The sequence below is a fragment of the Ambystoma mexicanum genome, chromosome 2q (assembly GCF_040938575.1).
Source record: "Ambystoma mexicanum isolate Mex_15411 chromosome 2q, UKY_AmexF1_1, whole genome shotgun sequence".
Lineage (NCBI taxonomy): Eukaryota > Metazoa > Chordata > Amphibia > Caudata > Ambystomatidae > Ambystoma > Ambystoma mexicanum.
The window spans coordinates 592431198-592447297 of record NC_090924.1 but is presented as its reverse complement, the minus strand read 5'-3'; the positions used below and the strand labels follow the sequence as shown (position 1 = coordinate 592447297).

Here is a 16100-nt window from a genome sequence, read left to right as displayed (position 1 = left end):
ACCCCAAATGGAGGGTGGGGAGGCACCTCATGCAGCCCTCCCTCGGGGCAGATTTCTGCCTCTAGGAAGGCGCAAATGTGTTTTCACTGGGGCGTGAGGTACAGTAGACCACCAGGGATGGCTTGCAAGGGGGGCATGATTGGAAAGAGTGTAGATTTGTTTTTGCTGGGGTGACCGTAAGTGACAAATGTTTTTTGTTTCGTTTACAGCTTTTTCTATGCTAGCAGCTCCAACATTATGCGAGTACTGTTTTTTATTATTCTATGGTTAGGGCCCACTGTCAGTGGGGTGGATGAGACTGGGGCTGGATTGTTGGTGTTGTGGGTGGGAATGAGCCGTCTGGGCAGATATTTTGGTGGGCTGGGACACAATTGCAGGGGCAGGCCACAAATTGCCCTCCATGCCAGCAGGAAATTGGCGTTTCCCTGGGGGTGGAAGTCTTCCATGTGGGTTGACCGTCTGCAAGCTCATGCTGCACCTCTGGCTGTGCTACGTTACAGACGTCACCTCCGGGGAGGAATGGGGATCCTGCCAGGGCTACCTGGAGCTGCCGCTGTGCTTAGGTGACGGTACACTCACATGGTAAATGGATGTCCAAGGCCGGGGACATCACCTCCAACCGTCCTGGAGTTGTGGCTGGACTACATTTCAGTTTTTCACTTTAGGGAGGTATTGGCACACTGCCGGGACTCCCTGGTGGGGAGAAGATGTAATGCTAGTCAGCCAGAGCTCCAGCAAAGTCGGCGGTAATGTCCCTGGCCTTGGGCGCCCTTTTCCCATGTGGGTAATACATTCTTTGGATTCCCACGGGTCTCTTCTTGTCAAAACTCTTCTTGTTTTAGGCTTTCCCCTTTGCGCCCAGGTAGATGAGCCCACACATGTGAGGTATTGTTTTCGTCGGGACACGTGTGGGGACTTGGGAAGTTAGGCCATGTATTGTTGGCGGCGAGTTTCGGTGATTGGACAGAGGGAAATGTCTCTGAAATTTGCTGGAAATAAAACACAATTCTCAGACATTTCGCTCTGGCCACCCACCAAAACTTGCCGCCAACACCAGATGTCCTACTTTCCTGCGTTCCCACACGTGTCCCGATAAAAACGGCACCTCACATGTGTGGGTTCACCTAACTGGGCGCAAAGGGAAAAGCCTAAAACACGGGTAATAAATTCTGGGGCGATTTGCGCATGTCAGACCTCTGTGGATTCCCACGGGTATCCTCTTTTGGGAAATGCATGGGGTTCCCCGTTTCCCTTGCTGGCTTCCACACCCTAGGCCCAAATCTGTAGGTTCTCTCCCCAAACCCTTTGTGGGTTAAAAGTGGTTTAGCCTTTTTCCTTTTGCGTCCAGGTAGGTGCACCCACACATGTGAGGTACCTTTTTCCATCGGGACACCTGTGGGAACGTCGGAAGATAGGACATGTGGCATTGGCGGCGTGTTTTGGTGGGTGGCAAATCGGCCCAAAATGTATTACCCACAATTAGGGGTGTACCGAATAGTAAATTTACTATTCGGCCGAACACCGAATAGTTGCCGAAAGTATCCAGCCAGAGCCAAATATGTGTCAACATATGCATAACAAGCCAAAATGGTTGGCGTTGCCATTGCTTGTTCCAACAGGACTTCAGTGAACGACATGCATAATGCTTATAAATAGATCATAGCTTTAGAAGGGGAGTTTAATTATCGATTGCTTTTGTTGCCTAATAAGAAATTCAGTAGGGAACTGGGGCTGTGTGGGAGTTTCAGTTGAAAATGTTCCATCACAACTCAATTACTTAAACGTCTACACATGGGAATAGGCACTACTATATTAGCAAAGAAACCAATTAATAACGTATTGTTGAAAAGTGCCTAATGCGCTGGTCACAGTCCTCGGTGTCTTCCCAGTGCTGGCTGTTGAAGTGGGTCTGTCATCTGGCTCCAGTTGCTCGCCCCTTTGTTCCTGCCCAGTGCTCGGCTAGGAGACGGAGGTATGCCCAGCTTTGACAGTCGCCATGCCGCGGGGGTAGTTGTGACACAAGGGCCTTAATTTCATGTAAGGGCAGAGGCTAAAGAACTGAAAAAAAAAAGAATGAAAAAGGATAGGCTCTCAGGTTGCAGTAAGCGTAGCCCAGCATGAACGCGTTGGTGGGAGAGTACCATTTATAATGGCGCCCTTTGTCCTTCACCTAAGTCCTGTTAAAAATAAGCATTGGCAAAGCCAACAGTTTTGGTTTGTGTATAAGTATTAGACATTTGCCCGGCACTGCTATTACATGCCAAGGTACTCGCACCATTTTTCACACGCTACCATAAATGGCCAGTTAATAGCACTAGGATAGTGCCTGACAAGTGCCTTTCCCATGCCTACACAAAAGCCTTAAACTGTTGGCATTGCCAGTGCTGGTTTATTAGACACTACAAGGCATAAAATAAGCGGTATCGCAAATTGCGATATAATTAAGCCCTTTTGCTGTTTATGTACATAATCATGTTGCAGTTACTGCAATATGATTTCCCCCCCCCCCAAATAATGCTTCCTTTTAATGCCTGCCTCTGTGCACAGCGTGCACTGCAGACTAGGCAGGCAGAAGCACCCAGGCTGGGCTCAAAACATTGCATCAATGTGAGCCCAGCCCGGGTGCGGCGTCACGTGAGAGGAGGATCTCCGCCCCCCTCTCTCACTCGACTCCGGCTTCCACAGTAAGTAGGTTTGGGTGGGGTAGCCGGGCCCTTTTTATTAATTTATGGTGCTAGGTGTAAGTGGCTAATATGTCTCCTGCCCGTTCGGGCGGGAGAAATATTCTCAGCCACTTACAATAACGCAGCCTTGTGCTCGTAGAAGGCCTCTTCTACGAGCACAAGGCCGCGTTATTACGGCGGGTGCTGGGTGTTACAGAGCAGGCGCTCTCAACACCCAGCACCCATATCTGCCTATGTTTTGAAAATCAAAATTCCTGAGATGTATGCCCTGCCCACAGTGAGTCACACAAAACCGCGCTCTGCCTACATGTCAAAAAGGTAAACTAAATGTGATGTGACGTCAGAAATTTGCGGTTCAAATTGAAATATGCATATTTCATTAAATTGCCTTTTCACAACCACCCAAATTGCATTGGACAAAAGGCATTCGCCTTCCATAAAATCAACACTTTAAAATGTGCACATGTAAACTCCAAGAACCAATACAAAGATTTTCCCTGAATTTTGCAGTACCGAAATTGGACATTTCACCTTAGTTGTTTTTCATCAGGTTAGGTAGGGGGGCACAAGGGACACTGCCCCCCTCCTAGCTATGCCACTGGTCATTCAGTGAATGTCATTAAGAGCACATTATAGAGCCAGGCGCAGTACCAGATATAGAACCGTGGAGGGGACTCCCGGTGGAAACAGTGGGGCAGGGTCAGACTGGGGCATACAATTGTCTCGGGCACCTACTGAAAAAGTGCTCCACAGTGAATTAATTCCTTTTGTGACATTGTTTGAATAACCCAAGGGGGAGATAAGGCAAATTGTACATTTTAATTCAGCAACACTGGTCAAAACTATTGGGGCAGTTTGAAGAGTTACTGGAGTCCAGTAACTCATCAAGCTGGCCCACATTGGCCAAAAAGGTGGCTCACTTTGACCCAATATATATTTGGGCCCACACAAGCATTTTGCGTTCCTGGTTAAGCCATGGGTCTATTGCCCTATATAGGGCAGTCCGAGCAGCCTGCAGTGCTGCATGGAGGTTAGCTGCCGAATTTATCACGAGGCAAGCAGCCAGAGCCAGTAGGAAGCTTTACACTGGCCAGATTGCAGACTGGAACCATGGGGGCAGTTGCTGGACCTCCTCCCCCTCACCCCAAAGAGGCTTGAGGCCTCACTTGTTTGTAAAGGCGAAAGGCCCCAACGATGTCCCCGATTACTGGGCTGGGTGTTGGCAAGTGACTGCGCTGGCATTTGTTCGGCTGTCGATTCTCGAGGCCCCCCTCCCCTCCAGAGTGAGTGTGCACTGTTGTGGGTAGCCGGTAAATGAGATGCTTTTTGCCTATTTTGTAGAAATTGGTCTGCAATGCAGAGGAAGAGGAAGAGAGGACCTTCCCACTTGATAACAACGGCCCTGAGAGGTAAGCCTTTACATTTTACAGACATTGCACTGATGTTATACTTCAGAGGTACATAGAAATCATTTCTGCATTCTTGCTAATTCTATATCTTGGGGTACAACTAATTCTGGTGACATTCAATATTAGTACAAAATTTCTAATCAAATTAGTTAATTTGCTAATCAAAAATATTTTTATTAGCAAAATCTGCTAATCTATTTTTGAAAACTAATTTAAGCCTTGCACTTTTGTAAATCGGCTGTGGATACACCTAACAAATTGTTGTTCTGTTAAGAACGTCTACATACAGTATGGACAGAAAAGAGCAGGCCTGGTCATAGAAATTCACAAAACGCAATGTAATGTGCGCCCATTATCCCTTTAGAGAGAAAAGGTTTTCCCTAGCAAACAACTAGGAAGTATCCCCCTATCTAAATTCAGAGGCCTGTGCCTATTAAGCAGCACATTTTAATAGCATCCATTTGCTTATCTTAAAAGTAAACATCCTGGCTCTCCTCCCAAACCACCCGACTTTACCAGAGTGCCTTGCTAATAAATAAAGCCAAGCCATGAACCCCTATCCCCTAACCCCCACCCCTCCCTAGCTGGTGAAATGTCAAGCACTGACGCCTTCATGGCACCACAAGTGTCCATAGCCTCTTGTAAAAGTATCCACATCCGTGTATTATTTCGGAGGCATTTCCAGATGACAGGCTTTGCGGTGACTGTCGGGGGCTGAGCGTCCAGAGAACAGAGTCAGTCTTCTTTAGCAAGTCTGATCCTAATTAGCTTCTGGATTCGAAGACGCGCAGTTCTCGTTTCCTCCATAGTAAATACCTAGTGCTTATCTTTTTTTTCTCTCAAAACGTTTATTATATATGTCTCAAACTGCAGCCATATGTCAAATGATGCCGGCTGGGTCACCAGGACTTAAATAACAGCCTCGAGAGAATCCAGAGAGCGGGTCATCACCCCAAATTCCCAACCAACCCCTTCAATGTGAAGAGCAAATACAGCTATTCAGTACAGCTGCCGACAGGCCCCACGCACAGTTCTCAAATGATCCCATGTCAGGTGTGATTAACCCATCAAGTCTGGGGTTCATCATTCTGAGCATTCAAGTAGGCGCGGTTATGTATTTCCCTTCCAACACAAGAGAGCACAGGCTGTCTTCCAAGGTCGTGAGCTGTAATTGTCTTGCTATCTTGTAAGGGAGTTCCCTGCAGTGCCTACCTGTCTCAGGTTCTGGGCGATTTGAGGGGATGGACAAGAGCCATTGTTTAATGTCACGCAGAAAACAGCCTCATCAATTCAATATGTAAAGTGGAACAGTGGCGCAGCAGTATCTCCCGTCGCTTTTAATGGTGCCTGCAGGCTATGCAAACCGCATGCCTTTATCCTGTGCCTTGTCAGTAATGAAGTTCTGCGTAATGCAACAAAGGGAATTCATGTGCTTCCCACAGATCAGGGTCACGCTCGAGTGTCAAAGGGAACTGTTCCCGGGAACCCCTCAGCCCCCACCACCACCTTTCTCCTTCCTGTTAAATCCCAATGTCTTGGATTATTCCTTAAGGAGGATGGCTCCCTCCATTTAAAATGTAAGACAATGGCACCACCTTGTGGACGGCAGAAAATGTTTCCGTCCGATAATACAGTACATGGAATGAGGCCAACCAAGAACTAGGGGTGTAAGCAACTTCGGCTTCGAGTAAGATTCCAATAACAATTTTGCCGAATGGCTGATTTCGGCAGAATAGCCACTCGAAGCCGAAGTTCGGTACACCCCTACCCACAATCCACAACAATGTTTGATATTTGTTGGGGGTTCTGGGTAATAAATTCTGGTCCAATTTGCGCAAGTCAGACCTCTGTGGACTGCAGATTCCCACGTGTGTCCTCTTTTCGGAAATGCATGTGTTTCCTGTTTTCCTTGGTGGCTTGCACCCTGTGCCCATATCTGCATGGTGTGCGCTTGAGCACAATCCCACAAATTCTGCGGTCCAAAAAGACTTGGGGTTAGCAGCGTTTTAGGCTTTCCCCTTGGCTCCCAGGTAGCTGCACCCACACATGTGAGGTACAGTTTTGGTCGGGACACCTGTGGGAGCATGGGAAGGTATGACATTTGTTGTGTTGGCATGGTTTTCATAATGTTTTGACCCATTTGTTGCTGCCCCTTGTCACACAACCCTTTCATTTCTCAAATGTGACCTACATTTAGTCGCTGCTTTAGGCACCATACACTTTTGTAACCTGCACAAGTCAACTACCCTTGAAAAGGTCTGCCTGTGCTCTTTCATAAAATGTATGCATACCCTTCTTCACCACATTGGTTTTCATGATTTACACATGCTAAGTACGTCTGTTCAGACAGTAAGCATAAAACTCCTGTGTACCATGGCACCGTTTTTGGCTTGTGGTATTGCTTGTTTTGTGAAACATTACAACAGAATGTGTGATTTCCTTACTGCAAGAGTCGGGGGAATGTAGCAGAGCATTGTTTTTCTCAAAATTCATAGAAACCATTGCCGTACCAGGCCAACCATGTTCACCACATACCTTTTTTTCAGTCATTTTCCTGCTTTTTCCCCAAACTATGGAATTTTTCCCTATCTAGTTGTTGCCTGACCTGCGCAAATCACCCCTTCCTAAACTTGGAATTTTGTCTACTTTTCAGAAATGTATGCCTTTCTGTCCTCCAATTCAGCTTTCCTACCCTTTTCTTCCATTCCGTCCACGCATGTCCAATTGCCAAAAATGGCCAAAATCGCCTACCTCTCACAAAAACGGTTGATGACCACATCAAAATAATATTTTTTTTCGTTTCCACTCAACCTTTTCTTGAAAGCCAGGAAATTGGGGAATTCAGCACAGCAAACCATTTGCTCCTCGCTCTTACAAGGAAAAATCACAAGCTTCTTTGTACATCATTTTATTGGCATTTCTTGAAAAAACCCAAAAAGTTCTCCTTTTTGGTTATTTTCTCTCACCCCCTACAGCAAACTAGGATTCCTGGGTGACATTACCACCACCTACATGTGGGGAAAAAAGGGGCCAAATTTAGCCGATATCTCATGTAACAAAAAGGTTACAAGGCATTGACTGGTGACATACAGAAATCACCAAAAAAGGCCTTAGCACTGGCGGGAGGGTGAACCCATGGCAGTTAAAGGGTTAAGAGAAAGCATAATACTGATAATACTGATTTTCCATACTAACGTTATAGAAAGTCAAGATTCTTCTAAAGACACAGAGACGAAGGATTATGTTTTTTCTTCCTTTACTCAAAACTAGAGCAGCATATAAAATAAGTTTCAACTCGTAAAAGAATAACGCATCCAAAACTATATTTCCCAATAAAGTCTTGTGTGTAGCTCATTCTTTTTATGTCATGAAAACAATAGACCACGTGACTCTTTCCACCAGTCACAACATACACTGTCCTTTTAACTCTCCTACAATGCCGTGTCCTTCCTCTTTATTTGTCTGTGTCCAACTTTAACATTGCATCCCAACCGGTAAACTCCGTAATCCTCAACCTTCTATTCCTCACGTTCCAGCATTCTTCGCCTCGGTTCCTGAAAAGCAATCCAGATAAACAGTCTGCGCCTAGTTGAAGTAGGGTGGGTAATCGTTACAACACCTTAATCTGCATCACTAACATATACCTTATATTATAAGCATTATCATTTAGTCACCAATTTAACACAACTACTAAACAAATATTACATTTTCATGATTACTCAGGTGGGAAATCCTTTGCCTCTGTGTCTTTAATAGAATCTTGACTTTCTATAACGTTAGTATGAAAAATCAGTATTCTATGTCAAGACCGGAGGCTCAGATTATGCTTGTTCACAGCTTACCTACCACCAACGCAGACATCCCTTCTATGGGTCTGAAATAAAATTGTTTAAATGTCGACTCCTTCAGCCAGTCTGCCGCCTTGAGGATGTCCTCTAATCCAACTCCTGCATTAAAGGCCTTAGATGCCATGGCCCCCTAATAGAATGTGCCCCGTACAAGCCAGTGTCAATGCCTGCCTGCATCATGCACCATCTAACCCATCTGGCTAATGTTGGTCACAAAACTCCCATGAATGGTTTCCTCAGAGATATGAGCAACTGCAATAAACCTGCGGTCCTAAGCAAATTCTTCATCTCCTCATATTTCTTTAGACACCCGACTGGACATAACTTAGGCTGGTCCGGAATGGCCGCATATGCCACAGATTGCATACCGGTTTTAGTTCTCCTGCTAACCTGAAAAGTGACCCCCTGTGGGTTAAACGATTTCTTGTCCATGTCTAGTGCTCTCACATCTGAAACCCTCTTGCAGGATATGAGGCAGAGACTTACCGATATTGCCTTCCTAGTCAATCTGTCATTATCTGGCGAGCTAATGAACATATTTAAGACTAAACTCACGTCCCACATGCAAGTGTACTTGGGTAATGGAGGCTTCAGTAACCTCACTCCTCTGAGGAGTCTACATACGAGTGAGTGTTCTCCCACTGCCGCATTCTTCATTTCAGGTGGCTGGCTGATATGGCCGATCTACACGTATTCACCGTTCTGTATGTCATGCCTGGCGCTGCCAGGGCTGTAAAAATGTTAAATCTGCGTGACAACCGCTCTATTGGGATGGATGTGCGGTGCCACTTACCAACTAGTCCACCTTGACCAGGCCAGTCGAAAGGCCTTTCTGGTGCCTGGCGCCAAAGCTTCCTCAATAAATCTTGCAGCGTCTCCCGACAGTCCTGCCTTCTGCCAGGCATCCCGGAAATCGCCCATGCAATCAGTCTCAACTCTCCTACCTGGTTCAGTGGGTGACATTCTCCCACTGGATTCAGAATCAGTTCCCTGAACTGTGTTAACACCAGTGGGTTCTCGAAAGACAATTCCAGAAGGTCCGGGAACGACACCTGACTCTTCCAGTCTGGCATTATCAATATTACAGTCCCCATATTTGCAAAAACACATCCGTTGCCACCGCTGCTGGATCGGGCCTCCAGCTGAAAAAACACTCCAGCTGTCTGTTCAGTCTCGATTCAAACAGATCTGTTCAGCACGGGCCTCCGAGTACCATCAAGGACTCGAAAACTGTCTTGTCTAGTTGCCAGTCGCTGGCATTCCTCAGATGTCTTGAGTTCCAGTCTACTATTACATTCTGCAGGCCTGGGAGATATTCCGCTGCAACGCTGACCTTGTTCTCCAGGCACATGTGCCAGAAATCTTTTGCCAACTCTGCTAACAACCTGGGCTTCATCCCTCCTAACTTGTTTATGTTTCGTACTGCTGAGATGTTGTCCATCTTCAGTAGTATGCAACAGTTCACCTTATCCTGGGTCCAGCATCTCACTGTGAAGGACCCCGCCAGTAGCTCCAGGCAATTGATGTGGAGCTCTAGTTCTTCTCCCAACCACCTGCCTCCCATTGTGCAATCCCTGCACCGAGCCCCCGAGCCCCAGCGGCTGGCATCTGATTCTATAACTAGGTCCAGGGAGAGGCCAAATATCACTCTCCTGTTCCAGGCCTCCATCTGGTCCAATCACCAGCAAAGCTCTGTTCTCGCTTCTGCTGAGATTGTCACCTTTTGTTCGTAAGACAACCCTCTCTTCAGGTGTTGGCTCTTCAGGCGCTGCAGAGTCCTGTAATGCAGTGGCCCCGGAAAGATTGCTTGAATGGAATGAGCCAGTCTTCCCACCAGTCTGGCTAACTCTCCGAGAGATAGTTCCCTCTTCGCAAATATCGAGCTAATCTCCTTCTTGATTACATTCACCTTATCCACGGGCAGGCTGAGTGTGGCTGCCTTCATGTCCACGACAAACTCTAGGAACTCAATCCTCTTTACCAGTACCAACACAGATTTCTCCCAGTTTATCAGAAACCCTCGCTCCTGTAATAACTGGGTTGTCTTCTCTGAATGTTCTAGATCAGTCTGATGCCCTGCTCCCTGAGGTGAGCCACTACGGTCCGACTCAACTTTGTAAAGGCCCAAGGGGCTGATGCGAAACCGAATGGGAGGCATGTGAACTGCCACTTCAGGTTTATCCACCAGAACCGTAAGTATTTCCGATCCTCGTGTGTTACTGGGATTGTCAGATATGCGTCTTGGATGTCTATCCTCACTAACCAGTCTTCCCTCTGTAATACATCCCTTAGCAGATGGATGCCTTCCATATTGAAGTGTCTGTACACTAGAAATGTGTTCAGGTTTCTCAAATGTATCACTGGTCTATTTCTTTTTGCCCTTGACCACAAACATATTGCTCACAAAGCCCTTCCAGTGTTCTTCTACCCTTGCGATAGCCCCTTTCTTTTCCAGCTGTGCCATCTCCTTGTACAGCAACTCTTTGTCTCGCGTGAACTTTATGGGCCTCAGGTTCCTCGGTTTGATCGGCTCTCGCCAGAATTCTAGGTGGAAACACTGTACCGTCTCCTCGACCCATGTTTCTCTTGACAATTCCCTCCATCTTTCCAAGTACTGAGCTGTTCTCCCACTACTACAGGGGTCCCTGCTACTCCCCTGTGTTCGTGTGAGTTTGCCTCTTGCCTCACCTGTACTGGCCTGTTGGCCTCTGCTGCTTCCTCTCCAGCCTCTACCCTTACCCCTCGATTGGAAGAAGGGGTTGGGTCAGAGCTCCTCTTGGTTTCTCCAATCATTTCTGTTGTTGGCATGGGGCCTGTAGGAGGAGAATCGGCTGGGCGAGCGGCCCCTTCCTCTGCCAGCCCTGCTGAAAACCTTGTTGCCAAAGACTGTATTGAGCAAGGCCTGTGACTTATCTATTGTGGCGTAGGTACTGGCAAATTTTGCCATTTCCTTGATGAATCTGTCTCCAGTTTTCCTTTACTGTTGAAGGTCGACTCACTAATTTTTGGGTCGATCTTTACGTGGATGGACCTCCTACGGCATTGTTGGCGTTGCTGAGCAGGCATATTGCTTTCTGCACCCAGCATGCTAATATCTTCGGGTGCACTCTCTGCTCCGGTTGTTTGGCCTCCTCGGCCACCTGCCAAATCCTGGTCAAAGGACCCAGGACATCCAGGAGCTTATCCTGGCAGGACCTATCAATTCCTTTCCTGATGTCCCTGCCATAGCGCCCCATGAAAGACATCTTCTCATCTATTTCTGGCGTTTCCGCCATGTTGTCTGGGACTTGGGGCATTCCGCCCTTAAATTGCTTGTGGCTTCCTTAGATAGGGAGAACGTATTCTCTTCTTTATGTATTTCCGATCTTGGCGAGGGCTCCCACTCTGCTGATCTGGGATGAATGAGTGAGTCTGGGTCAAATACCTCGCCCATTTCCTCCTCTTCCCTTCTTTTACTTTTCTTGCCAGACTTACGCCTGTCCGGAGGTCTTCGGGAGGATGTGTCATGCTCTTCTGAGCTTCCTTCGGGCGTGTCGTCCCATTCCTCTTAATAGGACTTTCATCTGTATAGCTCGTGCCTCCCCTCTCCCAAGACCTCACTCTCCTTTTACCACCTTTCTTCCTGCGTGGTGTGACGGGGGGGTGGGGTTTGGTTGCTGCAGACCTTTCTGGACTTCTTTCTTCCTCCTTTCCCCCCTCAGAACCTCTCTGGGGCCTCTCCCCTTAGAGCTTCCATTCCCTGGGAGAACTTCCACAGAGCTGCTGCCTTGTGGCATTCCCCCCAAACCTGCTCCCAGTACACACTGTACTGCTCTGGCTGTGTTGGACCCTGTCCACTGCCTGCTGGTATGGGGCTCCTCAATCTCTACACTCGAGCTATGCATCTTAATGTTGGTAGGTAATTGCAGGGATCTTGGGCCTGCCCCGTCTCACAGATGCAGCTAAGTGGGTCTGGGTATGCACTGTACAGTTTATCTTGGGTCTGTGCCCGTCTAGGGGTGTTTAGCACCTTCAAAATTGACAGCTGCTGCCTTTTCAAATATATATTCTGGGAGGAATACTTCCACCGACTTGCTGTTTGTTGGTATCTTTTGTGGCCACCAGGTGGCATGCTTGAGTTTATGTTACTGAAGCTTCTGTTCCTCAAGAGCTATTTGTGTTCAGACACCTTGCTACGTGTTCCTTCACCTTTGATGTCAGTGTTCGGGGAATATATAATTACACCTCTGCCGTCTGTTCTGTGCACTTGCTCAAATATTTTGTAATATGAATACTGAGCGGCGGAACCTTGCTGGGTCCCGTTGCGCTCAGTGTCGTATGACAGAAACAGTGTCCCCTCTCAACTTCTGAGGGCGTTACACCAGCAAGTGCCCTTCGCAGGTTCGCTTTGGAAAGTTTCTAAACTCTAAAGTTTGCGGATACGCTCCGCCGCGGTTAACACATTTCTATGCGCGCACGCTCTGTCACAATACACTTCTGACAATAAATCACTCTCTTAAAGTTCCCAATTACTATAATGAAAAGGTACTTATTGGGCTGCCGGAGCAGCAAAGAAAGAGAAAGGGCACGGAATTGTTGAGGAAGATAAAGGACAGTGTTTGTTGTGACTGGTGGAAAGAGTCACGTGGTCTATTGTTTTCATGGACATAAAAAGAATGAACTACACACAAAAGACTTATAGTTTTGAATGGGTTATTCTTTTATGAGTTGAAACTTATATTTTATATGCTACTCGAGTTTTGAGTAAAGAAAGAAAGCATAATCCGAGCCTCCGGTCCTGACATAGAATCCGAGCCTATGTTCTTGACATAGAATACATGTTGTGAGTGCCGTATTGCGACCAGGATCAATACTCAGTTTGTATAATTTCAGTAGTGTAAAGCACGTGCAGTTTATATTGTTAAGGAAGAAAAAAACTTCAAGTCCCCTAATTCAAAGAAAAAAAAACATTACTAGAATTGCAACCACGCGCTCCCTTCCCACCCAATGCTTGTCACGTGTCATTCTGGGATACGAGCTTGGGAACTTACTTTCATTGTGCCCAAAAGCATATCAGAGGAGAGTTGGGAGGACGCCTTTCATACACCATAAATCAAATGATGCGGTACTTTAGGTTCCACGTTAAAAATGTATTTCAATGAGTCATTTGAATGCAACGACGCACATCACTAATGAGAGGAGATGGTGATGGAGAACTGATGAAGCCAGTACTTTAATGGGCGAAACCTGTGGAGCACACGTTGCCCCAGTTAAACAACTTTCCTACCGCGGCTCTACATCCTTACCGGGCGGTGGCTCTACGTGTAGTTCCTTCTCCTGAAGCAGGAAGAGATGCACTGCTGTCAGGCATGAGGCTGTGCTCACTGCTGCACCCAGCACAAACCCACTCAAAAAACGCCGGCTCGCAAGCCTTTTCCCGAAGACCCCCACCATAGCCGACGTGCCGCACTGTTCACAGCCTGGTAACTAGCACCACAGTAGCACAAAACACTTTTGCCCCTTTGCAAAAGATATGTCTTTTTTTCATGGATGTATTACTCCAGAGTGTTGGGCATAGTCAAGGAAGAAGGACTAACGTGCGACGAGTACAGCCGTCTAACAAAGAACTAGAAAGCGTACTCCACTCTCAGAATGACGTGACACTGGGCGCCATGCTGGCACATGAATCAGAGGTGGAACTCAACCATTTCTAACGCAGGTAACTAACTGTACGTGTAAGTAAAATGGGCGCTTGTCTCAGCTGCTGCGAGTTCTAGAAGAGAGGAGAACGAGATTCACATCAGTTTTCGGCAGCTTAATTCTAAATAATGAAAGTGTTAGTAGTCAGTATACTTTTTTATACTCCACAATTAATTCTAATTTTTAATATGGTTTAAATTAACTACCAACGAAATGCTTTTGTTGCTAGGGCCTTACTCATAAAGTGTGGTTTTAATCCTCTTATTATTTGCTGCCTGAATTTTTAAATAAGACTTCCAGTGACTAATAGCAGAAACTTTTACAATTTTGAAGCGATAACTTGTCATTTGAAAACTCTACAAAGAGCATACTTGCCAACATTTCGAAGTGGCTGAGAGGGAGATTTCTACAGCGAAATCGGGAGACAACAATTTCGCCATTGTAATGCATTGGGAAATAATTATTTTAGGCGGGAGAACGTGAAAAATAGCAGTATTTTTCACTCGAAAATCAGGAGTCTCCCGCCTAAATCGGGAGGGTTGGCATGTATGAAAGAGGCAATGTTTGAAATGCTGATAAAAGAGAGGTAGCCTCACTCAGTGTTGTGAATTTATTGGGTGGTGCAAACGTTGTCTGAGAAGCCAGATTCCAATTAGCATACCACTCAGCTCACCCGCTGTTTCCCTAGGGTTTTCATGCGTGTTGCACATGAAAGCACACAGAGGCAGCTTGTATTCCAGCTATCTCTTTATCATACATGCCAACATCCTGACACACTTGGGAGGGAGATTTTGTCAGTGAAATTGGGAGACAACAATTTTCCCATAGGAATGCACTGGGGAAATAATTATTTTAGGCAGGAGAACGTGAAAAATTACAATATTTTCCACTGAAAAATCGGCAGTCTCCCGCCTAAATCGGGAGAGTTGGCATGTATTCTTCCAACTAACCCTTCCCTCCTCAGACCCCCTTCTCTTCCTTCCTTCCCCTTTCCATAAATAGCCAGTGTCTCAGTGACACACAACACCTCCTCCTCACATATCTCCTAACGTCCATCTCATATCTCTTCAATCAGTCTATATGGTCTCATGATTGCACTCTGCGGTCTTCCATGGTACACCTCTTCTCTTTCACCTGTTCTCTCTTGTTCCTGCTCTCTGCTTTTCTTACTGCTCTCGTCCTCTGCCACAGCTGCACAGCCCCCTCGTTCTTGGTCACCTTCTGTTGTATCACTCTTATTGGTCCCTTTACTTTCTCTAATAAGGTGCTTAAAAAATGAAGCATTCCTGTCACCTCAATCTCTCTTTCTGGGCAGTTCCAATTGTCGCCTTGTTTCTGTCACTAATAGTGGTGTTGTTTCATATCTCAGGTCAGATTTCTTCTACATTCTCTGCTTCACTAATACCACATCTTCTTCATTGAATTCCTTTGGTCTCGCCCCTCGTTTCTGTTCTGTCCATTCGTTTGCCTGTGTTTTCACCCCAGTGTCACATTCACGTATCTCCTCACAGGCCCCTTGTCCTGACACCATCATGGGACCCTTGTCTTTGTTTGGTATGTCACCATCAGTTCAGACAGTGTCTTGCCAGTAGCCCCCTAGGGTGTATTTCTTTAGTGCCATAGCATCGTGCATAAGGCCTGTTGAAACGGCATCCCCTCAACTAGTGCTCATTCTACTGTCTTCTATATGGGCCAGTGTCTCAGCAACACACAACACCCACCATGGAGTAAGTTCACTCTTCCACCAAGTTCCTTACTTGTTTACAGACTACAATGGGCTCTCTCCTGCTAAAACATTTTTTTGCAGGTGACTCAAACGTTTGAGAGATATGAGTTAACAATGCGGTGTAATAGGGCTATAATGCTTTCTTAGCCGATATTTTATACTCCTTAGAGATACAAATTAATTATTTTGTTTTCCAGTTGATTGTTTTGTTTAAATGTGTAGAGGAGCAGCCAAATGCCTCTGCAGGAAGTCCCGCCCCCCTCCCACCTATATGCTGGCAGCCTGAAATTGTGCCATGCTTGACACTAGCGGTTGGGACCATTCAACTGCAAATCTTCGAGAGAAGGTATCCACTAAGAAAACCCTATCAGATGTATTCCTGAAGAGATGACAATCACATGGAGGAAGTCCCTGAAGAAATATGAAAAGAGCAAGAAAGGGAGAAGACTGGCTGAAGAAGAGAGTGTATGGACCTTCTAGAAACTAATGACGAAGTAAAGAATCGAGTAAACTTTCATATGCGAAACAAAGATTGCTTGTGTGAAGAGCACTGCAGAAAATGCAAATCATTCAATATCTGTACAGATGCAGTAACACAAGTAGACTAAGTGATCATAGAAGCTGGCTATGTGTAGTGAATAGACTGCAGGTGGAGCCGCCATTATATAGAAGCTAGACATCAGTGTCAGAACTTTAGTAAGTTCAAACCCATGGAGGAAAGGGAAGAGGGCTGTGTCGCAGCAAATAATTAGCC

At 46.3% G+C, this 16100-nt stretch overlaps 1 protein-coding gene across 1 annotated transcript in view; it reads right to left on the bottom strand.

The window, feature by feature from the left end:
* EXOG (exo/endonuclease G) overlaps positions 1-13492 on the bottom strand; it is a 590322-nt gene extending 576830 nt beyond the window's left edge. Inside the window, exon 1 of the mRNA XM_069647734.1 lies at positions 13227-13492. Coding sequence (XP_069503835.1) covers positions 13227-13374 — 148 coding nt within the window. The 5' untranslated portion in view covers positions 13375-13492. The remainder of the gene's footprint in view (positions 1-13226) is intronic.
* Between the last annotated feature and the right edge of the window lie 2608 nt (positions 13493-16100).